The sequence below is a fragment of the Mercenaria mercenaria genome, chromosome 11 (assembly GCF_021730395.1).
Source record: "Mercenaria mercenaria strain notata chromosome 11, MADL_Memer_1, whole genome shotgun sequence".
Lineage (NCBI taxonomy): Eukaryota > Metazoa > Mollusca > Bivalvia > Venerida > Veneridae > Mercenaria > Mercenaria mercenaria.
In genome coordinates this window covers 16,893,538-16,920,063 of record NC_069371.1, presented here as the reverse complement: position 1 = coordinate 16,920,063, position 26,526 = coordinate 16,893,538, and the positions used below count along the sequence as shown (strand labels likewise).

The following is a 26,526-nucleotide window of genomic DNA, read 5'->3' as shown; positions in this document are numbered from 1 at the left end:
AAGATTAATGGAAAAATACAGCCTCTATCGCATACACAAGCTAAATGTTGACAGACGACAGACGACGGACGACGGACATCAAGCGATCAGAAAAACTCACCTGAGCATTGCTCAGGTGAGCTAAAAATTGGGCTGGCAATTTCACACAAGAAGATTTTTTTTTAAATTTTGCTATATACATATACGCCCTATGGCAGCCATGTTTTTTTTTTTTGATGAATCGACAGTAAACCTCGCTTATTAGGAACAGCTTGGGACCTCTAAAAATTGTTCCTTATAACCAAGGTTCCTTATCATTTTTTTTGTTGGATTTAACGTCACACTGACGCATGATAGGTCATATGGCGACTTTCCAGCTTTAATGGTGGAGGAAGACCCCATGTGCCCCTCTGTGCATTATTTCATCACAAGCGGGCACCTGGGTAGAACCACCGACCTTCCGTAAGCCAGCTGGATGGCTTCCTCACATGAAGAATTCAACACCCCAAGTGAGGCTTGAATCTACATCGATGAGGGGCAAGTGATTTGAAGTCAGCAACCTTAACCACTCTGCCACGGAGGCCTAGGAGAGCTGGTCATAATACTGAGTTTATTCATCTAGAGACCAATCTTCATTTGCTAAATACATAACATTTAATGTATCATTAACCATAAATTATGCAAAAATTAAATGACAAAGCTGCATGATTTAAAAACATACTCACTTGCTAAAATTTCTACATATATATACAACTGTTAATAAAAAATATGTACAATTTATCCAATTTCGATGGATATTTCACATTCATCAGTTCGTTTACCTCTCTTATCAGTTCCACCTCTACTAGAATGTCTGTTATCTCCCCTATCTCTACTATTTCTAGACTGACCTTTCTCATTTCTGTCTTTATGCCTATCATGAGAAGATTTTGAATCTTCCAGTTTATCATCACTGACATTTGTAGCACTTCTTGTTCTGTAATTAGATTGTTTATTCACACTAGTCTGATCTGGTTTAACACTGACAGATGCTTTTCCCCTATCTTCAAAATGTGTATTCCTGTTGGAGTCTGGTTTTACATTTTTGTCTGTACTAGATTTTTCCTTCTCTTGTCCTGTTTTGCTAAGTTGTTTTGAACTAGCCGATTCTGCAGCTGATTTAATGGGAATACCTAGGAATGACTGGGTATCAATTTTTCTAGGTGACCCATCCTGTTTTACAGTATATGATCTCAGTCTGTCACTGCTCCTTGTTGACTCTGACACTGAGGCTTGTTCTTTCCCTGACTGCTTATTCAAGACTTCAAAATTTACCTTTATATAAAATAAATAACCATTAAGCACATAGTAAGGGGTTTACATTATTGCTTTTGTATTCAAAAACTAACCAAACAAAAGATCTATCAATTTTTTATTAAGTCACTATGTTTCTTAAAATTTCATGCTAAAGAAATGGTTTCACAGCCAGATGTTAGGATGTGAAAGTTCCAACTGTCTGAGTCTAAATCTGTGAAATACTTTTTCTATACTAACTTGTTTTGCATTTAAAGTAAAATTTACCTCTATCCCAGATGGCTGTTTATCTGATGGTTCCTGAAATAATGAGAAATTTTCTTAGTATAAATACATAACAATTATTTCTTGATTCTAACTTGATCTACATATTTCATCAATACAACTAATTCAATGACAGAAGGCAACGGCACTACAGAAGTAAACTTTCATCACATAAACATTACGATAGAAGTTAAGAGCAAAACAGACCTTTACCAAGATCAGTCTGCATGTCTGTGCAGTCTGATCATGGTCTGCACTGTTCGTTATTCAGTCAGAAAATTTTCAGTGAACACCCCTTTGAATAGTAACTGGTACTGCCCGAATTGAATGATAGACCAGTCTATCTTAGAAATTTAGCAGGGTAAAAATTAAAACAAGAGGGCCATGAAGGCCCTGTATCACTCACCTGACCTATTGACCTAAAGATAGTCAAGATAGTTTCATTAAGATATGGTCATAAATGTGGCCTTTAAAGTGTTAACTAACTTTTCCTTTGATTTGACCTGGTGACCTAGTTTTTGACCCCATATGACTCAGTATCGACCTTGATCTAAAGATCATCAAGATTAACATTCTGACTAAGTTTCATGAAGATACAGTCATAAATGTGGCCTCTAGAGTGTTAACAAGCTTTTCCTTTGATTTGACCCGGTAACCTAGTTTTTGACCCCACATGACCCAGATTCGAACTTGACCTAAAGATCATCAAGATTAACATTCTGACTAAGTTTCATGAAGATACAGTCGTACATATGGCCTCTAAAGTGTTAACAAGCTTTTCCTTTGATTTGACCCAGTGACCTAGTTTTTGACCCCATCTGACCAAGATTTGAACATGACCTATAGACCATCAAAATTAACATTCTGACCAAGTTTCATTACGATATGATCATAAATGTGCCCTTTAGAGTGTTAACCAGCTTTTCCTTTGATTTGACCCGGTGACCTAGTTTGTGACCCCATATGACCCAGATTCAAACTGGACTTTAAGATCATCATGAGTAAATTCTGACCAAGTTTCATGAAGATACAGTCATAAATGTGGCCTCTACAGTGTTAACAAGCTTTTCCTTTGATTTGACCTGGTGACCTAGTTTTTGACCCCAGATGACCCAATATCAAACTCATCCAAGATTTCATTGAGGGTAACATTCTGACCAAGTTTCATTAAGATTGGGCTAAAATTGTGACCTCTAGAGTGTTAACAAGCTTTTCCTTTGATCTGACCTGGTGACCTAGTTTTTAAACCCATATCATCCAATATCAAACTCGTCCAAAATTTTATTGAGGGTAACAATATGACCAAGTTTCATTAAGATTGGTTCAAAACTGTGACCTCTAGAGTGTTAAAAGCTTTTCCTTTGATTTGACCCGGTGACCTAGTTTTTGACCCCAGATGACCCAATATCAAATTTATATAAAATTTTATTGAGGGTAACATTCTGACTAAGTTTCACTACGATTAAGCTAAAATTGTGACCTCTAGAGTGTTAACAAGATTTTCCTTTGATTTGACCTGGTGACCTAGTTTTTGACCCCAGATGACCCAATATCGAACTCGTCCAAGATTTTTATGAGGGTAACATTCTGACTGACTAAGTTCCATTAAGATTAGACCAAAATTGTGACCTCTAGTAACGGACGACGACGGACACTGGGTGATCACAAAAGCTCATCTTGAGCACTTTGTGCTAAGGTGAGCTAAGAATATTGCAATATCCAGAACAGATACCTTTCTAGAATCACTGCTTCTTATCTCTACTGAAGATGTCAAGGTTTCCTTCTGACTTCCTGTAAGGCAAGGGAGTAAAGTAAGTTATATCATTTTATATTGTATTCAAGTGACACAGACACAACTGAGACCATAATATTTTGGTGATTTTCCTTCTTTATATAGTGCACCAAATGGTGACCTTCTGCAAATTATTCAGGGTTGCCACTTAGTTGAGAAAATGAAATTCCCTGACTAAACCATATTTTTCACTGACCAATAGCACCATAATTTTTCAGCCTCCTCCCCTTAAGCCCTCCAATCCACCCTTTTATATTTATTTTGTTTCAGATATAACAAACTTTCATTAACAAATACCAAAATTCCAAAGTCAACATAAAAACGAAACTGAATCAAACACATCTAAATTATGTTCATACACAATTACACCAAAATGTGTTTGGAAATACATGTACTTAAATACTTGTATTTAAATACTTGCCAGCAGTCTTGAAAAGTCAGGGAAATTGGTTTCTTTTTCAAGGTCAGGGAATTGTCAGGGAATTTTAAAATTTGGTCAGTGAAAAATGAAAATGCTGGAAAGTCAGGGAAAAGTCAGGGAAAAATGATTTCAAAGCTCAAAGAATTTAATCATTTTAAACTTTTGTGGCTATGGCAGTCTTCAAGCATTAAATTTAAGTAATTAAAAATTAAAAACAAAGTTTAATGATGTAATACTGTAACATGCATTTAATTTGTTTAAATCCCCCATTTTTCTTTAAACACTGATTTTGCTTGAAGACTGAAAGGCTTTGCAACCCTTGCCTCCAGAGCTAACTAACATTTTTTTTGTTATTTTGTAGGAAAGTGACACATGAAGAGAGCCTACAACTAACATGTCTTATAATGTAGAGATGAATAGTTTTCCGTTACTAACAATATAAATAATTTTCTAGTCATGAATATTGTGAAAACTCTTTTTGTTATTAACTATGCTTTATTGTTTTTTTTTGCCACACTTTGTTTTTTTTTTTGCCACAAAGAAAGTGTGCCTTAAGAATTATGCCTTGCAGATATGCTTCAAATGATCTTGTTATTATCAATGCTTTATTGTTATGCCACTAGGAAACTATTGAGAGATCTTGGGTTTTGAGAGAGATGTTTTGCCAATAGGATTCCAACGTCTGCTACTACATATAGTCATGATGCTTAATGTTTTTGCCATAGTGACTAGGACACTGTATATTAAGAGATCTTGGATTTTGAGAGTGATGCTTTGTCAATATGATTCCAATGGTCTTGCTATTAGTCATGGTGTTTTATTGTTTTTGCCTCTAGGAAACTGTATAATAACAGATCTTGGATTTTTGAGAATGATATTTTGCTAATACTAGCAGGGTTCCAATGGTCTTGTTATTAACCATACTTTATTGTTTTTACCATGAGGAAAGTGTACCTTAAAAGATGTTAGATTTTTGATAGTTACATGTCTTGCAAAGATGCTTTTGATATGTATCTCTTAATAATTAGGTTTCACTAACCAACAGTCACAATTATGTTTCATTGACTTGACCACCAAACAGTCATACAAGAAAGAAAACCATGTTTATTATCATTGTGTTTGATATTTATGTTTAATATATTGGAAAATAAATACAAAACATTTGGAAAAAAAATAATGGGAGGATTGGACGGCTATAGGGGAGGTCAGGAGGCTGTTTAAATGTTTGGAGGTTTTTGTCAGTGAAAAACATGAATTGGTCAGGGAAAAGTCAGGGAATTTTATTCAACCAGAGTGCTGGCAACCATCTTGAAGACTGCCATAGCCACTGAACATTTAAACATTGACCCAGAATTTCATTTTTCCCTGACTTTTCTTAAATTTCATCTTTCACTGATCATTATCAAGATTTTCCTGACAATTCAATGACCTTGATAAAAATCATTTTTCCCTGACTTTTCAAGGTTAGTGGCAACCCTGTTATTTCAGGAAAGGGAAGGCACTGCTAGCTTAACCAATAACTTTCCATTAATTAGCTGCATAATTTCAACTTTCCTTTGGAGATTCCAAACCCACAGAGGAATTGAACTGCAACTGATTTGAAGTCAGGGACCTCAACTGCTTGGTAACTGAGGTCCCTCTAAGTGATTTATTAACTTGGCTTACTGGAAAACGCATCTCAGTTCTTTTGTTATGAAAGGTTACCAGCTGAACTACATCTAACTTTTTTGTCATGTTTATAGGTTTTAACAAAACTCTTTGGAACATTATGTTTACTCGTATCCAGTTACAGTTCTTGCAACAATTACCTGATCTATTTGAACCAGAACTCCCAGATTTATGGGCAGATACACTCGTACCGGACCCTCTAGATGTTCGGCTGGATGTGGATGATGATGATGGCTTTGTGGATTTCTCTGGTGAAGAATGCCTGGATGTTCTTGAACCGTCTCTCTGCAAATACCAACCTCATTTAATATCTAGACTTTGTTAGCTTGGGACTATGACAAACAAGGCAATTTTAAATTTACGGTTGCACTGGTGGGGTAAAATCCCTAACCAGGCATTACTTCAAGCAGGCTGGTAACACCAACAGCCATCCACAAGACAGATAACCAAGAACCCCTTTGCCTCAAATGGCATTGTAAAACTAGCAACACTTAAAAGGCATTTAAGGGTAGTAGATTCAGAATATTGCAAAGCAATAGAAGTAGAATAATTATCTGTATCTGATATTGTAACTACTACAACCTGCATTTTTCTGATTATATTTTTCTGTAATTATAAGGAAGTCTTATCTTGGTAGTGGTTCACCAAAGGAACATTTTGTTTCAAAATCGCCCACCAGTGTAAGACAAAAAGATTTTTGTGAAGTTTATCCTACATGTTTTTTTTCAATTTGGTAGTGGGTCAAACAAGGAACATTAATTTTGACTATACATGACCCAGATTCAAAATGGACCTTGAGATAATCAAGATTAACATTCTGGCCAAGTTTCATGAAGATACAGTCATAAATTTGGCCTTTACAGTGTTCACTAGCTTTTCCTTTGACTTGACCTGGTGACCTAGTTTTTGACCCAAGATAACCCAATATTGAACTGCTCTAACATTTTATTGAGAGTAACATTCTGACCAAATTTCATTAAGATTGGGCCAAAATTGTGACCTCTAGAGTGTTAACAAGCTTTTCCTCTGATTTGACCTGGTGAACTAGTTTTTTACCCCAGATGACCCAATATTGAACTCGTCCAAGATTTTATTGAGGGTAACATTCTGACCAAGTTTCGTTAACATTTGGCCAAAATTGTGACCTCAAGAGTGTTAACAAGCTCTTCCTTTGATTTGACCTCGTGACCTAGTTTTTGACCCAAGATGACCCGATATCGAACTTGTCCAAGATTTTATTGAGGGTAACAAACTGGTTGTGGGTCAAACAAGGAACATTAATTTTTTGTAAAGCTATTCTGAAATTGAGCAAGCAGTTTCTGAAAGGAAGATTAAGATCAAAGTTCTAACAATATATAAATATATCTACGGAAAAATAACTATGCCTTCTAGCGGACTTGTTTTTTGACAAATCAGAATAATTTGAACAACTTTTGTAGAGAGTCACCCAAGGAACATTTCTGGCAAATTATTTTGAAATCCTGCATGTGGTTTCTGAAGATTTTTGAAGTTTTTACTTTTCCATTGCCACCGCAACCAGAGTTCAACATGGAATAACATTCTTAACCATTTTTGGTAAAAGGCCATCCAAGAAACATCTGGTCCAAGTTTTACTGATTTCCACCAAATGCTTTAAGAGGAGATGTTGTTTGAAAAAAGTGTGGAAGGACGAATGACAGACAATGGACGGATGGTGAGGGATCACAATAGCTCACTCTGAGCACTTTGCTTCGTGCTCTAGAGAGCTAAATACTAACCTGAATAAGAGTTTCAAGGGCAGTAGTAATGCTTAGTTCAGCACAGAAAATTAACATCTTAATACCCTTATTAATTAAGCCTATTTAAGAAATACATGCAATACAAAAATCTTCTTGTATCAAACATTCCAAATGCATAGATGAAGCATTTTTAAAGACATTGAACACACATATTGAAAGGTATGAGAAAAATTGTGTAATTAATTTTTCATAAAGTAAGTCTGACTTTTTATCATCAGGGTTATTCTATTTCTAGTCACTGTCTTTATTTTTCCAAGACTATTCACATTTATACCCTTTCCATTTTTTCACATCCACTTATATTCGTATCTCAAAGGTTCTTTTTGCATTCCCCTAATAACATTAAATTGAAAACAAGAGGGTCATGATGACCCTGGATCGCCCACCTCAGTAATATGAGCTACATGTTTCAAATGTCAAACTGATGCTAAAATATTAAGAAAGTTGGTTAGTATGTCACATTTATGGTCACTGAAAGTCAGTTTTAAGATTGGCTTGCAAAACTGTACATGTCATCCAAATTTCAAGGCTGTATCTTTAAAAACAAGAAAGTAGGTCAGTAGGTCACATTCATGGTCACTGAAAGTAAGTTTTAAGATTGGTATGCTAAACTGTAAATGTCATAAAAATTTCAAGGCTGTATTTCAAAAAACAAGAAAGTAGGTCAGTAGGTCACACTGATTGAATTTCATGGTTACGGAAAGTCAGTTCTAAGACCGGTGTGCAAAACTGTACATGTCATCCAAATTTCAAGGCTGTATCTTAAAAAAGCAAGAAAGTAGGTCAAGGCCACAGTCAAGTGATCCCTAATCACTTGGGGTCATCAGATAATTATAATTAAACAGTCTAGGAAATATGATCTGATAATTTTTGAAGTATTTTTTCCTATATAACTCATATAACAAGTGACCCGCAGGGTGGGGCCTCTTTTCACCCCAGGGGCATGATTTGAACAATCTTGTTAGAGATCCGCTAGGCAATGCTACACACCAAATATCAAAGGCCTAGCTTTCAGACAAGAAGATCTTTAATTTTTTTTCCAATATAAGTCTATGTAAAACTTGGTTCCCCCAGGGCAGGGTATCTTTTCACCCCAGGCACATAATCTGAACAACTTTGGTACAGAAACACTAGGAAAGCAACATACTAAATATCAAAAGCCTAGGCCTTGCAGTTTCAGGCAAGAAGACTTTTAGTTTTTTTCCTATATAAGTCTATGTAAAACTTGTGACCCCTGGGGCACAATTTGAACAATCTTGAAAGAGGACCATAAGATGATGTCACAGGCCAAATATCAAGGCTCTACGCCTTGCTGTTTTGGACAAGAAGATTTTTAAAGTTTTCCTTTTTCCTTTCGATTGCCATGGCAACCAGAGTTCTGCATGGAATTCAATTCTTTGAACAATTTTGAAAGGGGGCCACCAAAGGATCATTCCGTTAAAGTTTGGTGTAATTCTGCCCAGTGATTTTCTAGAAGATTCTTTTTAGAAAATGTTGGGACGGACGACGCACGACAGACATAGAGCGGTCACAAAAGCTCACCATCAGCCTTTGGCTCAGGTGAGCTAAAAGCATCAATACATATTCAATTATTACCCACCACTGCGGTGTATTGTAGTGTATACATGGATTGTGTATTTGTAACTTTTCAATCTAACCTACACAAATGTTATAATAAGTTTTTGGAAATTAAAAAAAAAATCCTTAGAAGCCATAGTATACCTTTTTTGAAGATGACCGTCTTTCAGTATCCCTCATCCTGCTGCTGCTGTGAGAAGATTTCTGAAATATTCATTCAATACAAAACTAACTTCCATAATTAAATTATTTGTACCCCAATATCGTTTATTTCCTGCTGAATGATTTATCCAGACACCCCCTTGCATTAACATCACATGCTAAGTCATTCATTCATTTATCCATCCATTCAATCATCCACAGAATTAATTCAATGCCACTTCCATCACATTTACTATATATCATGCACAGAACTGACTATAATTTCCAAACAATCTACATGTACCAATGTAGGTAACTGCCTAAATAAAACCATCCATCCTGTCATATCATAAGAAAGTCAACATAACTACATAACACATGCTGAGCCTTCTAAAAAACATTTGTTCTAAATATACTTCAATAATTATGTTATATATGTATATACAATTTATAAATTACAGTTAACATGTCGGTTTTTGTTGGGTTTAACATCACATCAACACAATTATAGGTCATAAAGGTTAACTACAAAATGTTGCAGCTTTCCTGCTAGTTTTCCCCTTACATAAGTTTGTAAAGTTCAATACCAACACTTTAACTACCACACAAAATACAGCGTGTTCCTGAAGTTCCGAAAACTGAAATCTACCTCATAATGAACAAGAAAAAAAATCTGAGATAACATGGAGCTTACACAGTGATTCACAGCAGCTGAAAATGCCTCATTATTGTTCTAAGAGCACATATCAATTATTTCAGCTTTCTGAAGTCAACTATCACCTACAAACCTACAAATGCTACAGGATTTCATCCCATTAATAATTTCTTCCCGCTAAGCGACTGCCTTAAATAATAGGTAGTGGACAAGCAATGTTAGACATACAGTTTAGTCAAGTTGTCTTAGATAACAAAAGTAAACACCCTTACTATTAGCTAGTATCTAACTCCAGTTGCATTCTGGAAAAAAGTTATCACTGTTATCCAATTTCCAAAACCTATATGAGGTTATGAAATTGAATAAAAGTTTTAAAACTAAAGCACGAATATACAATGAGTATAAGTGAACTATCAACACTAAAAATGGAAATCTGGTGCCAGAAATATTACATCTTAACATACAAACAACATCACAATTATCTAATTGCCAGAAAAAGGATGAAAGACATCTAAAAATACTGAATGTGTAAACTACAAACTTCAAATAGGACGTCTACATATTTTTACTATACTTTAAGCCATTTACTCTCTACACTTACATACCTTACATATCTTACACACACATACTCAAAATCAGCTTTCTTAAGGTAGAGGACATGTAATGTCACTTGGCAATTTCCGTATGATTATGCTCTCCCATGATGCAATTTGGCATTCATCGTATGTAAATGTAGCTGAATATGCACATAACTTTCAATGATATCCCATAGACTGCCAAACTCGCAGTAAGAAGAGAGAACATGTAAATTATCAACTGTCATTACAGGTTCACTACCATGGCAACATGTTTCCCCAAAACATCATTCAAGTAAGTAAAACATAATATGGTTTAGAAGCAAAATATAAACACTGCAGAAAATGAGTATATTATACAACTTGTTGAAAACGAGATACAAACCTTTGATTCTGACTTATCTCTAGAACTTCTACAACCATTCCTACTAACTGACTTTTCTCTTGACCTGGAACTTCTACCACCACTTCTAGAGGATGAATGTTTGGAATGATCTTTTTTGGTTTCAGTTGAAGATTCATGTTCCTTCAATTGACTGGTAAACTGCTTTCGATCTGCTGCAGCATCTATATCAACTTCATCCACAGTCACAAAATCATCAGGGTTAAAATCAACATCTTCCTCAGTATTGTCTACAGCTGGAGATGGTTCATCCTCTTCATGCTCATCTATAGTTACAAAATCACCACTAAGGAAGATTTCTTCAATGTCATCATCATCCTCATCATCAACTGGGAAGCTAGTAATTACTAATGGAGAATGATCTTCTCTAACATTTTCCGTTTTGTCAGTGATAGCATGTACAACATTTTCTTGCAGTTCAACAGCAGCAGCTGTTTTTTCTACATGAATGTTTGTTTCCTTAGAGACTTCTATTTGTTCAGTGTTAATGACAGGTTCAGCAATGCTGGCAATTTGATTATCCACATTTTCTCTTACTGCAGCTTGTTCTTGTCCTACATTAATGCTCTCACTCTTATCACATACATCTATCTCCTTTTCCATGTTACTATCCATCACAGTGGTCCCTAAGTCTGTACCAATTTCTTCAGTTTCATCCACAGTCTCAAAATCCTCATTAAGGATGAACTCCATATCCCCGCTATCATCATATGGATCAAATAAACAACCAGTCTTTTCAGGCACAGCTGAATTTTCAGACATTTGTGGCGTCTCCATACTTATTTCTACTACACATACACTTTGTGAGCGCTCAAAGTTATTTGTGTTAATGTTCTCATCTTGGGAACTTGGAATTTCAGGTTTTTTAGATGTATCAATCTGATTAAATTCTGAGCTTTTAACATCATTATTGATGTTCAATTTTGTTTCTTTATCAGATTTTGTATCAGAAATTTGTATGTCTTCAACTTTAGTTTCAGAAACATTTTGTTTTCCTTGCAATTCTTTAAGTGACCTATTTTCAACAGATTTACTTTTAGGGCATATTTCTTTTTTCTTCCCTGTCTTACTGTTATTTTCAATCTCTTCTAACTCCAAAGATATTTCTGTCACATTTTTTGGTAATATATCTGATTTTACAACCTTTTCTTCATTTGTGCACTCAACTTCAATAGGAGTATCTGTATCTGTTTCAGTAAAATCATCAACTGTGACAAATTCTTCACCAAGCTGAGATGCAATAAAATCATCAAAATCTGTTGTTCCATCATCAGAAGTGTCTTCCTTTGCATCAGATGTTATCTCATTATCATCTTCCTTTTTAGAAGAGCTATGTGACTTATTTCTCTCATCTGTATCTGCAACTACATCTATTCTCACTTCTGCTGGCTTTGAATGAAACTGTACTTCTTCTGTAGACAAAGATGGTAGTTTACTTTTAGTCATTTGTCTACTTTCACTTTTGTCTGCATGCATTTTACTAACTTCTTTCACATTGTCCTGCACAACTTTTGTATACTCAGTGTTCTGCTTTGGCTCTTCTATTTCCAGTGTAACATTGCAGCTTTCATCAAGTTTATTTTGTTGCACATTCATATCTATCTCTACAACTGGTGTATCATCTGTCATGCTAACTTTATTCATTTTCTTCCCCACTTTACTGTTGGACTGACAAGCTTTTTCAGGTGGAGAACTAGCCATAGTTATTTCAACAACACAACTATCAGATGGTTTCTTCCTCTGTGTTGTAATCTTTGGGTGGTTCTCTTCTGGGACAAGATCAATAACCACTTCATCAGGTGTATCAATTTTATCTTTTATCTGGAGATCTTCATCAACATTGCTTTTTATTTCAATTACACATTCATTTCCTCTTTCATCCGTTTTTGATTCTTTTACTGGTGCAGTAATTTTAAGAGTGCTGTTTTTCTCTGTCTTATTCTCTTTTGTGTCATCCTCTATATGGATCAAATCATCAACTTCCTCCATCTGCTCTTCTATTGATTTACCGATTAATTCAAGTTCTTCAAGACTGAAGTCATCAATATCTATTGCCTGATCGGTTTCTTCTGAGACAGGTTTGACATTTTCAGGCAGTATCTCATTGTCTGAGACATTTTCAATATTCTCCACAGGTACTGGATTTAAAGATTTTGTTCCAGCTTCTTCAGTACTGACAGCAGCTTCATCTTTAGTACTTTTGTCAGATGATTTGGTATTTTCTATTGAGGTTGAATTTTTGGTATCTCCCTTATCTCTTTCCTTCTGACATTTTCCTGTTGACTCAAGGTGTCCAGTTCTTGGTGATTTTGCATCTCTTCTATCTTTATCTCTACTTCTAGATCTTCCTCTTTTATGTGAACTGTCTTCTCTACTATATCGTCTAGACCCTCTCTCTGCAGATTTTCTAGTTTTGTCTTTTGAATCTCTTTCGCCATCTTTCCTCCTAGGTGAATGCCTGGAGCTTCTCCTATCTCGGTTTCTACTGCTAGACCTCCTTCTATCTTGGCTTCTACTTCTTTTTTGTTCGTCTTGTTTCTTGGAGTCTGAAGGCTTTTCTGGCTGCTCCTTAGCTGACTCTTTTGCATCATCAGTTTTCACTTTCTTATCATTACTGGCATCCTTAGTTTTTGCAGGCGAGGTGTCAGTATTTGCGGGAGCCTGACTGTCTTTCTTAGGCAGTCTTGGAATCTTCACCCATGCTGGCAATTTTTTCCTTGGTTCCTCAAATTTATTTTCCTGACTTTTAGTAGACATTATACTAGACAGCTGTTGGTCAGTAGACTTTCCTTCACTAGGGTTTTTTGTATTAGTTGATGCTTTAGCTGTGTCTGTCTTTCTGTAATGAGTTATTTAACATGATTGTGTTAATACGTGCCCAAAGGGTGAGTCATATCTTATCAATGATCAAACTAGCTGCTTATGCAGCAATTCATCAATACAGATAGTTTGCAAATTTTATGACTAGGTAAGAAGCACAAGTTGGATGAAAATTTATATCAGAAAAATTTCTTTCCATCCATCCACGGAAATAATTTTGCAGGTTTTTTTGATACTCATCTATTGTAGACAGGATTATATTTGCAACAATTTAATAATTGCTGATATATTGTAAACCAAGCACCTCCCAACTGGAAAAAGTAGTAAACATTTAACCACATCATCTCCAACAGTATAACAAACTATGAGAGTAGATTTTAAAAGTGAATAAGAATTTTGAACTGTAAACTCATTGATATTCATTGGGAGGAAATGTCTGTGGATATCCTGGTGACTGCAAGCCATGAAATTAAATTGTTGCAAATTTTGAAATCTAGAAATTAGAAATTTAAAAATCATTTGAAAAATTTAAAACCCACAAACTCAGGTCCCCATAAAATAGTTGATTTTGCCCAAACCACTAAGAATTAAATGATTTCACACTTTATTATTAAGGAGATGAAAGTGAAACAAAAATGTCAACATCTAATTTCATGACAAAATCTTATATATAACATGTGCTTCTTTCACTAGTCATAAACTGCCTACACTGTATTTAGTTTGCTGATATTTACCTTGCAGATACCTTGTGCTTCTAGCAGAGAAACAATCAGATATTGGTTTCAATTTCCCTGAGCAATAGTCCAGAAAAAATATAATCTTTCAAATTTTGGACTAAAGTTACATATTATCTCAATCAGGCTGACTCCTGTCTACAGGCATGATAAACATTTGACTCCCACTTCTCAGCATATTTCTCTTGCAACTTTGAAAGCTGGCTCATATTTTTAGTTGTGTGTTATAATAATACTTGTATGAAGCCTTTTTGACCAAATCTTTCTGCAGACCTTAGACAAATTCATTTAAATAAAATACATTGTTGGCAATAAATGTGTAAATAAGCTGATGAAAGAAATGCTGATTTGCTTATTATTCATTGCTACCTCAGATATGTGGTTCATTGTTCAAAGACCATGAATAAATTATGCAGCAAAATTGGACTAACAATTAGTTTCTACATGTGTTTCCTACTTGGTAAATTTATCTTGCATAATAGCCCTGCAGTTGCAATCATTAAGTGTTAATATTTTGTTTCACACTCCACACTTGTATTGGTTAACAATTTTCTAATCTGCTGTCATTCTCAACTGAAATTAAGGGATTAGACTGTAGTTCAAGGTAAGAGTAGCCTGAATGAGTTAATAACACCTTTCTTTACATGTATTTCCAGGTAACTCTGCAACAGAAGAGATTCACTGTTGCAATTTAAATATCTATCTAATTTTATATTAAAAACATGAACACAAAGATGATTTTGCCTACTGACTTCATCTTACATTTGAATTGTAGGCAGTAATATCATCATTTTAGTGTATGTTTTTTTCTTTCTTTTTATTTATGGAGTAAGTGTGGTATATAAATAGAGTGAGATTTGTAAGTCGATGATTTATATAGAAGTAGGCTGCTGCTCACCATCTTTATAAGCATGCTTGAACAATAAACCATTTTGAAGTAGTTTAAGACAGTTCATGAATGACTCATTATCATTTGTTAAAAGTGATTATTCATTTGCTGAAATCTGTGAATTCCTCACCTTCAACAAAAAGCAACTGTACAAATACTGGGTTGCCATTGTTCCAGTATTTTCAGAGTGAGACAATTGCTAATACACAGCAGAAGCGTATTTAAAACAAACACAAATGCATGTAGTTGCCTTAATATTGCACATGTAATGATAATCTTTTCATAAATGACAAACTTAATGTATTAATGTATCAACAATATCAGAACTGGAGCTTGTACAAGAAGTTGTTTCATGATTTTATAGTCACTTGTCCACAGACATTAGTCAACACAGGTCAATGTTTGTCTGTTCTCAATGGAGTGACTGCACACCGCAACTAGAGGCTGCTAGAATGAATGCTTGTTCATTTAACATTACTCTCACACAGTCACTTGTTTCCAGACTGTATCTCTAGAAAAAAATCCTATTGTACTGCTACTTTGATAGGAAATTTTATAAATAACTTTTCTGCTGTCATATAATCATTTTAGTGGACTCTAGTTTGTACATGCTATCAATAAATTTCTAGAATTTGTGCTTGCTGGAAATTATTTCTCAACTTACTATTTTCTGAACACTACTGAACCTCTGTCTGTATCAGACATGTGACTATGAGAGAGTATCCATGAAAACCTGATTAATAAAGCAGTCTTTTGTGACTATGAGAGAGTATCCATGAAAACCTGATAAATAAAGCAGTCTTTTTTTTCTTCAGGTAACTTATGTGACAACAGCAAAGCTATGAAATAAAATTAAACCCCTTATCAATGTGTTCTTTCACAAGATGTATACTTGTACCATTATCAAGTTCAATGATACACCAACACATTTAAGGTCATATTGCTTTTTTCCAGCTTTTGACACTTAACATTTAGCCTGCTAGCAGCAAGTGTTTCTGCCTTTGCGGCCAGAGCAGACCAAGATCAGTCTGCACATCCATGCAGTCTGATCATGATTTGCACTATTCGCTATTCAGTCAGTAAATTTTCAGCAAACACCCCTATTAATAATAAGTGTTACTGCCCAAATTGAATGACAGACCAGCCCATTTTAGAAATTTAGCAGGCTAAAGGTTAAGGAAGACCCTTGGTTCTCCTCTGGGCATTGTCTCAGACATAGCCAGGCATCTGGGCACAACATCAACCATCCTTAAGCCGGCTGGATGGCTCCCTCTCCTGAAGAATTCTACATCCAAAGCAAAATTTCAAAACAACACTTGTATGGCACAAGCCAATTAAGGCCAACGACCAGAAACACTTGGTCTCAGAGGCTCCATTTTTAGAACTGACATAATTCAAACATATTTATATCTCGCTAACATTTTTTTTTAAGTAATAGGACTGTCTGGGATTACTTACTTTTCCGATGATGCCTGCAAGTCTTTTTGTATGGGTGCATCTGTACCTGAATTAAGAGAAAATGCCACAAATTATTAAGCAGTGAGAAATTATATTGCTCTCTCAACATGAAATACTTTATAGGTTTCAGCATTGTTGAGGTGTAAATCCAGGTGATCGGTACATAATTATAATTTGGCATTATTCTGAAATGTAGGAACAATGCATGTTTTTCCATGTTACAACATCAGTAGAATCTCAAAGGACTGAATAGTGCCCAAGTGCAGTAGGGGAAGGAATTACCCATCAATCACTCTCATAAATTACCTTATCAAAACATTGATCACTACACAGTAGATCTCTAAATGTCCATATATTTCAAAATTCGAAGAGTCAATATACTTAATATACAAAAGCTCTTTTTTTTAAACCAGTCAATTTAAAAGTAACCACCTTCTGTAGTTTTTATCTTTTCAGCCTGGGTATTACCAATAAGTGCTGTCTCACTGGGAGGTAACTCTATCATAACACTGATACTGAATTGCTTCCCTTCCTTCTTGACAACTCCCTGCGACAATGTCTCCACTTTTGATGTCAAACTCTCCAAAGAATCAAACTGTTTCTCTATTATCACTTTGTGTAATTCAGGATGATTCTTTTCCTGAAAAATATCAATTACAATACACAACATGGAACTTCAGAAAGAGAGCGATGCCTGATGGTCTAGTAGAACAAGTTAGTATAAACTAAACATGGAACTGTATTATGCTATTGTAAAAAAGTTATTAAAAGGTAAAATCAGAAACACTTGTGAGGGATTTATATTGCTGTATTTGGTAATTGTCTATATTTGTGAAAATAAATGCATGCTAAAGTGTTATCACTGACAGAGTTGCCACTAAGTTTTGAAATTCCCTGACTTTTTCCTGACATTTCCCTGACTAAACCATACTTTTCACTGACCATGTATTATTTTGGCCTCCTCCTCCCTACAGTAGTCCAATCCACCCTTTTATATTTATTTTGTTTCAGATATAACAAACTTTCATTAACAAATACCAAAATTTCAAAGTTATCATAAAAATGAAATTGACTCAAACTCATTCAAATTATGCTTATACACATGTAATTACACCAAAAATGTGTTTGGAAATATGTATAAATACTGCTCGAAGACTGCCATAGCCACTGAATATTTTAAACATCGACCCAGAATTTCATTTTTCCTCCACTTTTCCCTGACTTTTCTAAAATTTCATTTTTCACTGACCATTATCAAGATTTCCCTGACAAATCACTGACTTTGCAAAAAAAACTTTTCCCCTTAGTCTGACTTTTCAAGTAAGTGGCAACCCTGACTGATATAAGCTGCCCTGTATGTCTCAGAAACTGGCTATATACAAATGTATCTTGAATTTGTGAATATTCTACCACTACCATACAAACCAATTATAATTTTAAATAAAGCAAATGTTCTGCTTTGGAAAATTTCTAACTTTCCAGTTATGTATTCTAATTTTCAAGCCACATGACAGCGTAATAGCCACTAAAAAGTTCAGGCTTTGCATCAAAGAAAAGTTTAAATTAAAATTGACATTTGGTTTACAATGTGGGAGCATTTTTCGATGGACTGACTTCAATGACATTACTTAACTAAAAATATCAATCAACCATGAACTGCATAAAAACATTTCATGAAATTAATCTTCTATGAACAGAATTGTTTGAGATTAAGTCATCTACTTAAATATATCCTTCATTAGTATCAGCAATGATTTGGGTAGGTTATCATGTCCTGTTTTATGATATGTACAGTAGAAGGTTGTACCTGTAAGAGAAGAACCTCTGATTTCTTTTTTTTACTTGTTCAGCATGTGCATAAGTAATAGTAAATCAATGGATTACAATGAAGGCAAAGCCTATCCAACTTCGCGTCAAGAACTGTCACAATATTCTCCACATTAGCTAAAACTTTCTCCTGTATTGTAAACAAACAAACTGTATTTTAGTTATGTAACAAAGAGCAATTAACGTTTTAACCATTGCTCCTATAGTATGTTTTAGTATTGAACTGCTCCCTGCAAATACCAGCAAACTTCTTCAGATGAATCAGGGACAGAGGACTGATGTCAGAGCTGATTTATGATCACTGATAACAATTAGCTATGGTCTGTTTCAAGGTCTGTTTCACACACACTGTCTTCTATCAAACCGTCATGGAGAACATTATGCCTTTACCCGAGATCAAACTCACAACACTACTGGTCAAAGATCTGTGTTTTCTCTATTGAGCCAATTAATTTATTTTGTTGGGTTTAACATTCACACCGACATACAATTATAAGTGATATGGTGATTTTCCAGCTTTGATGATGGAGGAAGACCCCAGGTGCCCCTCAGTGCATTATTTCATCACGATCGGGCACCTGGGTAGAACCACCAACCTTCTGTAAGCCAGCTGGATGGCTTCCTCACATGAAGAACTCAAAGCCCCTAGTGAGGCTTGAACCAACATTGATGAGGGATCAGCGATTGTAACCACTTGGCCCCCTCTACTGAGCCAAGTATGTAGGACTGAAAGCATTCTAGTAACATACCAGGAAAGTAATCCTATGTTTTAAGGATGACATGTTACTATGTTTAGGGAGACATGTAGGTGTAACGTACCAGTAGTAATCCTATGTTTTAGGGATGACATGTAAGGTGTAACGTACCAGGTAAGTAATCCTATGTTTTAAGGACGACATGTAAGGTGTAACGTACCAGGTAAGTAATCCTATGTTTTAAGGACGACATGTAAGGTGTAACGTACCAGGTAAGTAATCCTATGTTTTAAGGATGACATGTGAGGTGTAACGTACAGGTAGTATCCTATGTTTTAGACGACTGAAGGTAACTACAGGTAGAATCCTATGTTTTAAGGATCGACATGTGAGGTGTAACGTACCTCAGTGGCACAGTAAAGTTCCTATGTTTTAAGGAGAATGTAATGTGAGGTGTAACTTTTACCATGAGGTGTAAGTAATTCTATGTTTTAGGGAATAATGACAGTAGTATCTTGTTTGGAATTATTCCTCTCCAGTTGATTCTGTCCTGGCACATTTCACACATGTACCATGGCTCAGCACTAATATTCCTCTGCTGGAACTCCGTCACCATTTGTAATCCTGGAAAATATCTATACAGCTTGACTACAGGTTTCACATTAAATTTTATAGCAAGTCTTAACCTTCACTAAGCATTCTGAAAGTGTTGCTTGTTGTTTATAACTGCAATTTTTAGACATTCCAATTCAACTTGAATGTCGATCACTGATGTATGTTATCAAATTACTATTACTGTTAAATGATGAGGTGTGGTCAGGATAGTTTTCATTATTTTTTCATTCTACACATTCTGAGTGGATAGTTACTAGTACTGAGATGTATTAAAGCAAACTTTTTAGCATCAGCAATTTTAATATTTCCTATGAGTCGATAGTTAACATATACTGACGTGAAGTTCAACATACTTTACAGAAACTGTGATTAGTTTCAGTGAATAGTTATTACCGTATAGCGGATTAATTCTACGGGCAAAAAATTATGCGGTTTTGTCCTAAAATAGGCTTAGTTTATTTCTGCATTTTTATTTTTGCGACCTTTGAGAAAAGCAGGAATTATTTTTTGCGGTTTGCGAAATATTAAAGTTTATTTCTGCGTCAAAAAATTCTGCTGATAGTTAAAATGTGCGGAATTTATTTCGGCATGATAGCCTTGACCAGCAGAATAAGCAGAAATAACAATAGCTGTCAGTGGACAGCGTGCTCGACTATTCTCAGTGCTTGATAGTATAATATAAGCTATGAGTAAAACTTTAACATTAACAATAAGCATATACCAAGTCAAAAAGGGGCCATAATTCAGTCAAAATGCTTGATAGAGTTGCCTCCTCCTTTTTACAGACTGGGGTCATGATGGTAAACAAGTATGCAAAATATCAAAGCAATATCTCAATGGACTTTGAAAATATTTGGGGTGGTATGCAAACTTTAACATTACAATAAGCATAATCTAAGTCGAAAAGGGGCCATAATTCAGTCAAAATGCTTGATAGAGTTGCCTCCTCCTTTTTACAGACTGGGGTCATGATGGTAAACAAGTATGCAAAATATCAAAGCAATATCTCAATGGACTCTGAAAATATTTGGGGTGGTACGCAAACTTTAAACATTTGTGTGACGCTCATGCTCACGCCGGGGTGAGTAGGATAGCTCCACTATTCTTCGAATAGTCGAGCTAAAACCCAGCAGAATTAACCTGCTATACAGTATTAAACACTAAGGTGTATTTCCGTGAAGTTTTCAGTATCTGTAGTTTCTAATTTACTTCTGAGTAAATAGTTACTGAATGTTGAGGTGAAGTTTATTACAGCTTCTGTAATATTAAACCTACCTACAAGTGGAAAGTCAAAGGTTGAAGAGGAGACCATCATAGTTTATAGTTTTGTATTTTTTTACTTTCCTACGAGTGGATAGTTGCTAAATACTGAGGTGTAGTTCAGTATAGTTTCTGTAATCTGTAATTCTAAACTTAACCTATGAGTGAATAGTCACTAAAGGTTTAGGATCAGACCATCATAGTTTATAGTATGTGTAATGATTTACTTACCTATGAGTGGATAGTTGCTAAATGTTGAGGAGTAATTTATCATAAATTTGGATTTTCTTGCACAGCTAGTGATCCCTCCTGACTCTATTCTCTCCTTTATTTTTGCTGTGTAAAAAAATAAAAAAAATTTCAATATAGAAGACTTGATCAACACTGTGTATATTAAGTAGATATAGGCTGACTCTGAATGCAGCATTTTTCACATGTCTGGTACGATGCAGCCAACCCATGATCTCTTGCAATTGAAACAGGCACTCTACCATTAGGCTATCAAGGGGGTTAACTCATCAAACAAAACTAGAGCTGCTTCTGAGAAAAGCTCATGTCTCCCACAACTGCCTTGTCATTTAGATTGGCATTTCTTCTCTATATATATCAGAGTCAACCATGCACCAAGACCTGTATCACTGGTATCAGTAGTTCCAGTAATTCAAGGGCCATAATTCCAAAGTGCCTGGGCCGATTTGGCTAGTTATTGAACTTGGTGGGAGACATATTGGCAAACACATCTTGTTCAAGTTTGGTGAAGATCAGATGAGAAATGTTCAACTTAGAGTACCGACAAGATTTGTGACAGACTGACGAACAGACACACAAGACAGGAGTAAATCAATATTTCTCCCACCACAGAGGTGTTGGATATTTAATTATTTTTCCAGGGTTTAAAGCATTATGGAGATGAGGTGTATAAGGCAGTAGTTTGTAAAACATTGTCCACTTCACATCTGTCTGTTACCGCTACATACTCAACATGTTAAAAGAGAAAATAATATTACCATATTCTGTATCCCAGTCATACAGTGGATCTTCTTTAGTTGATACTGAAAATGCATATAGATAAAACATTTACTGCATGGTATTATCAAAGCATAAACAAAATCATTTTACCTTAAACTTTTCAATTTTGTCTCAAAAACTTTAACCTATCAGCCGGACAAGATTTTTCTATTTTTAGTTCTGGCAGCCATTTTGTTCAGTGAAGCAAAATGTGATAGTGCAAAAACAATATATCTTCCCCATGTATGGGGGAGACATTATTATGTAGTAAATTGTTAATACTGATCAACTACTACTTAGTGTGCAATCTATACTTACATATTAAATTAAGATTAATTGGTCCTCTAGTGGCTGCAATATCTCTAGCAAGATTGCCAGTTGTTTGTTCTCTTGCAGTAGTGATATTTTTGACATTGCTGTCTTTCACTGTTGCTGCACTAACTTTACTCGGTCCATGTTGCTTCAGTATGCTAGTTGCTGCACTAACTGTCCTCGGTCCATAATGCTCCTTTGCACTAGTTGCTGCACTAACTTTACTCGGTCCATGTTGCTCCAAAACGCTAGTTGCTGCAGTCTGCTGACAGGTTGCCGCTGTCTGTACAGTAGATGTTTGTTTCTTCTTGCCAGCAGCAGCTGAAGCAGCAACAGCAGTAGCAGACGGAAAATAAATTTGGGTGACCAAGTCTGATTTATTGCCGGATGTTAGGTGCTCTCCTGAAATATAATGTCAGAATTCAACTATGACTTGCCGTGACAGTAGAGCTTCAAAGCCCAGAAATATCTTGTAACGAATTTAAAACCAAATATAAATTCATTTAAAACAAAAGTGCCAGATTGTCACAAAATACGCCCATCTAAATATTCAGTTATGTATCATAAAGGTAATAATGTTGATGTTGTATGCCTTCTTAATAAAAAAAGTTAGTATGAAGTAATAAAGGTATTTGTAAGGTTTCATGTGGGATGAAACTGACAACCCGATCAAAACTGTTCAAACGGACAAGGCAAACTTCTTTGATTTCGAGTTATTCAAGGGCCATAATCCAAGAATGCCTTGGGCGATTTGGGTGGTTAACAACCTTGGCCCAGTAATGCCCAAAAACATAATCACCAAGTTTGGTGAAGATCGGATGAAAACTGTTCGACTTAAAGGACAGACAAGGCTGAATTTGCAGTTTTTGAGTAATTCAAGGGCCATAATCCAAGAGTGTTCCTGAGCAATGGGTGGTTATCAAACTTGTCAAGATATTATGCCCTCAAACATTGTCAGCAAGCTTGGTGAAGATTCGATAAAAACTGTTCAACTTAGAGAGCGGATATGCTTTTGTTTTTGAGAGCAGAACAGGGCAATAGCAAAACACTGAGACAGAGGAAATATTGCCTGATGGTGGAGGGAGACCCCATGTGACACTCTTGTCATTACTTCATCATGCCACCTGTGCAGAATAACTAACCTTTCGTAAGCCTGATGGATGGCTTCCTCACATAAGAGTTCAACCAAAGCATGGATTTGAACCTACAGCCATGCATGGCAAGTGATTCATTCAGGGACCTTAGCCCCTAAATAACAAAAGCCTCTTATACTTTTATTTAGTGTGTTTTGTATTTCATTTAACCATTCCTTTTCTTTTTTCCATAAATTGTTTCAACACATTCATCATTGTATATTGCATTAATACATACCTAAAAGCATCCTTTTCCCGTCGTTTCTTATCACATCAAAGCATGATTCAAATGGAATAACAGGTGTTTTCACACTGCGATAGATTTTATGGACCTCATTATAATGTTTTTCTAGTTGAACGGCCACTCTAAATATAAATCTGCACATCCTGCAGGGATATTCGAAGAAGTGGCTATGGCGGTAGTGTAATTCGGCCTTGTTTCCATCAATAAATTCACTTTGCGGGCAACGAGTACAAATGTATTTTTTGATTCCTGAAAAGTATATCAATAAAAAAAGAAATTAATACAGTTGTTGAAACTTCACTCTGATATTGGAATACAACATATCAAGAAAAAATATTCAACTTGAAAAACTTATGTTCGCAGCATATATTAATGGTAGAGTTTCTGACATACATTCTATGGTTCGTTAACTGAACAGCACTCCTTATATTTCATGTGTTTTCTTTTCAATTCCCCAGCCTAAATATATTGTGACAGGGAATATTTTATCAGCTTTGGTGTGCTAGTCTTTCAGTTCTAAACAAGAGCTGTCACTAATGGTGATAAATGCCTACGCAGTGCCTTGACCTTTGACCTGGGTGACCTTGAACCTTTGACCTAAATGACCGTCATAAATATGCAGTTGGGTCGTGTTACTTCAATAAGTAGGCTATCATAGCATGGGTGAAGTTTGAAGGTCCTGGTGAAGTGGTTCCAGAGTAAAGTCACTTCATGCAAAAAGTTAAGTTGGCCCTGTGACCTTGACCTTTGACCTGGTGAGCCCAAAGTCAGTAGGGGTCGTGTACTCAATAAGTACTATCAGCAGGTGAAGTTTGAAGGTCCTGCATGCAGTGGTTCGCAGGTAAAGTGCCTTCATGCAAAAACATAATGTTGGCCTCTGTGACCTTGACCTTTGACCTGGTGACCCCAAAGTCAGTAGGGGTTATGTACTCAATAAGTACTATCAGCATGTGAAGTTTGAAGGTCCTGCGTGTAGTGGTTCGCAGGTAAAGTGCCTTCATGCAAAAAAATAACGTTGGCCCTTGTGACCTTGACCTTTGACCTGGTGACCCCAAAGTCAGTAGGGGTCGTGTACTCAATAAGTACTATCAGCATGTGAAGTTTGAAGGTCCTGGGTGCAGTGGTTCGCAGGTAAAGTGCCTTCATGCAAAATGTTAAACATTGGCCCCTGTGACCTTGATCAGCATGTGAAGTTTAAGGGTCCTGGGTGCAGAGGTTCACGAGTTAAGTGCCTTCATGCAGAAGTTAACGTTGGCCTTCATGCAAAAAGTTAATGTTGAGACGAACGAACGAACGAACGAACGGATGGACAGTTGAAAACTAATATGCCTCCCTTGGGGGGCATAAAAACCATCTAAAAGGTCAGTAAATATCAGCAATGTCAAATTTCGGTGCAGTTTCTTGTATGAGAGATGAGGCAAATATGAACACAGTTTCATCTTAGAACAGAAAAATGAAAAAAACAATCATAGGTCACCGCACTTGTTTAGGAGTTATCTGCCCTTACAACTGGATTTTTCTTCAAATTTGTATATTCAAGGGCAGATTAACTCCTGAGCAATCATGGTGACTTTCAATTTTTTTCATAATTCTGTTTCTAACATCTAACAAGACACTGTGTTCATATACAAAGTTTGAACAAATTCTATTCTTGGGAATTTTTTTTACGAAAAACTGCCACAACTGTCCTTCAATAGTATTCTAACACGATCTGATTCATTTTCCTTTAAACAAAGAAGGCTGATAACAGTGAATTATTATACAACAATTCACTGTTTTGACGTCACAATTATTACGTCACAGCGTCAAACTGCATATAGTGGTGCACTGCAAAAGAAACCAATTGAAAACGGGCAAATATTTAATGAATGCCGTCAAGGATGAACTTTAAAGTATTTGGTAACGTGTTAGAATCGAAATAACATATCTCATGTCGTGATTTGCTCTTGAATAAAATCACTGCGTCCTCGTGATATAATTCCTTCGCATATGAACTGCAAACAATGATTTATTCAGAGACAAATCACTAAATGAAATATATTATTTCTTAAACAACACTACATGCAAAACATCTCCCTACAAATTTGAAGTAGATTATTTTTTGGATTGAGCTGGATAATGTTTTTTTTTTTTTAATTGGGATGGGATTTACGTCACACAAACACAATAATATGCTATTTGCATGACTTTCCAGCAACCTTAACCACTTGACCATGGAAGCCCCTTTAAATCTTATTAAATTAACCTTGATGCAACAGGTTTCTTCAGTCAAAGCACAGACTGTTTTACATAAGTTGTAGTTTATCCTTTTCCTTTAGTTGCAGAAAAATATCATAAACAAACCTTCGTCTGGTGTACTCTCATTACTTTCTGTCAGGTCAATAACTTCAGGTGCTTTTTCTGACCATACATGTATAAACATTTTGGACAGATGTACGCCTGCTGTATAATTCTGAGTAGGAACATTCTCTATGATGTTATGTCTTTTCTGCAAATGTTTCTCAAGGGCTGTATGAGATCCATGAGGGCTGTTACACACTCGACACTTGTAACCTTTTACATGATTTAATATATAGTGTTCCTCAGCTTGTCCAAGACTCACGACCTTGTTACACTCCTTGCACACAAGTTTTAACTTTCCTGAAAGAAACAAGACACTCCTTACACACAAGTTGTAAATACTGCATGCATGGAGGAAACACTGTACACATATATCATAAAGTAACTACTTACTCTGATGATTATGTTCCCAACAAACTGGATTAATTTAAACAAACTTGGTTTATGTTAACTAATGGAACATTACTTTGGTTTTATTTAAAGTAGATTAAGATCATAGGGTCAAACAATCTGACCATGTTTTCCATTATTTTTTTTCATCTAGTGACCTAGTTATTTCCAATTTAAGAAAGATGAATGACTATCATGTACAAAGTTTGGCCTCTAGAGTGTTAACAAGGTTTTCCTAAGAATTGACCCAGTGA

At 35.6% G+C, this 26,526-nt stretch overlaps 2 protein-coding genes across 3 annotated transcripts in view; both read right to left on the bottom strand.

Moving 5' to 3' along the window:
• The window catches only part of LOC123531514 (dentin sialophosphoprotein-like), a 31,111-nt gene extending 11,910 nt beyond the window's left edge, over positions 1 to 19,201 (bottom strand). The window contains exons 1-9 of one of the 2 annotated variants that reach the window (XM_045312555.2): positions 19,142 to 19,201; positions 16,881 to 17,088; positions 16,449 to 16,494; positions 10,530 to 13,386; positions 8,918 to 8,977; positions 5,558 to 5,702; positions 3,269 to 3,327; positions 1,540 to 1,572; positions 801 to 1,293 (exon numbers count right to left, since the gene is read on the bottom strand). In XM_045312555.2, the coding sequence (XP_045168490.2) occupies positions 801 to 1,293; positions 1,540 to 1,572; positions 3,269 to 3,327; positions 5,558 to 5,702; positions 8,918 to 8,977; positions 10,530 to 13,386; positions 16,449 to 16,494; positions 16,881 to 17,088; positions 19,142 to 19,174 (3,934 nt within the window). In that variant the 5' untranslated portion in view covers positions 19,175 to 19,201. The remainder of the gene's footprint in view (positions 1 to 800; positions 1,294 to 1,539; positions 1,573 to 3,268; positions 3,328 to 5,557; positions 5,703 to 8,917; positions 8,978 to 10,529; positions 13,387 to 16,448; positions 16,495 to 16,880; positions 17,089 to 19,141) is intronic. The other variant, XM_045312557.2, reaches the window with a different exon arrangement.
• The window catches only part of LOC123531513 (uncharacterized), a 97,667-nt gene continuing 90,329 nt past the window's right edge, over positions 19,189 to 26,526 (bottom strand). The window contains exons 27-33 of the mRNA XM_053518646.1: positions 25,886 to 26,182; positions 23,537 to 23,791; positions 22,172 to 22,567; positions 21,853 to 21,897; positions 21,077 to 21,181; positions 19,499 to 19,594; positions 19,189 to 19,283 (exon numbers count right to left, since the gene is read on the bottom strand). Of these exons, the coding sequence (XP_053374621.1) occupies positions 19,204 to 19,283; positions 19,499 to 19,594; positions 21,077 to 21,181; positions 21,853 to 21,897; positions 22,172 to 22,567; positions 23,537 to 23,791; positions 25,886 to 26,182 (1,274 nt within the window). The 3' untranslated portion in view covers positions 19,189 to 19,203. The remainder of the gene's footprint in view (positions 19,284 to 19,498; positions 19,595 to 21,076; positions 21,182 to 21,852; positions 21,898 to 22,171; positions 22,568 to 23,536; positions 23,792 to 25,885; positions 26,183 to 26,526) is intronic.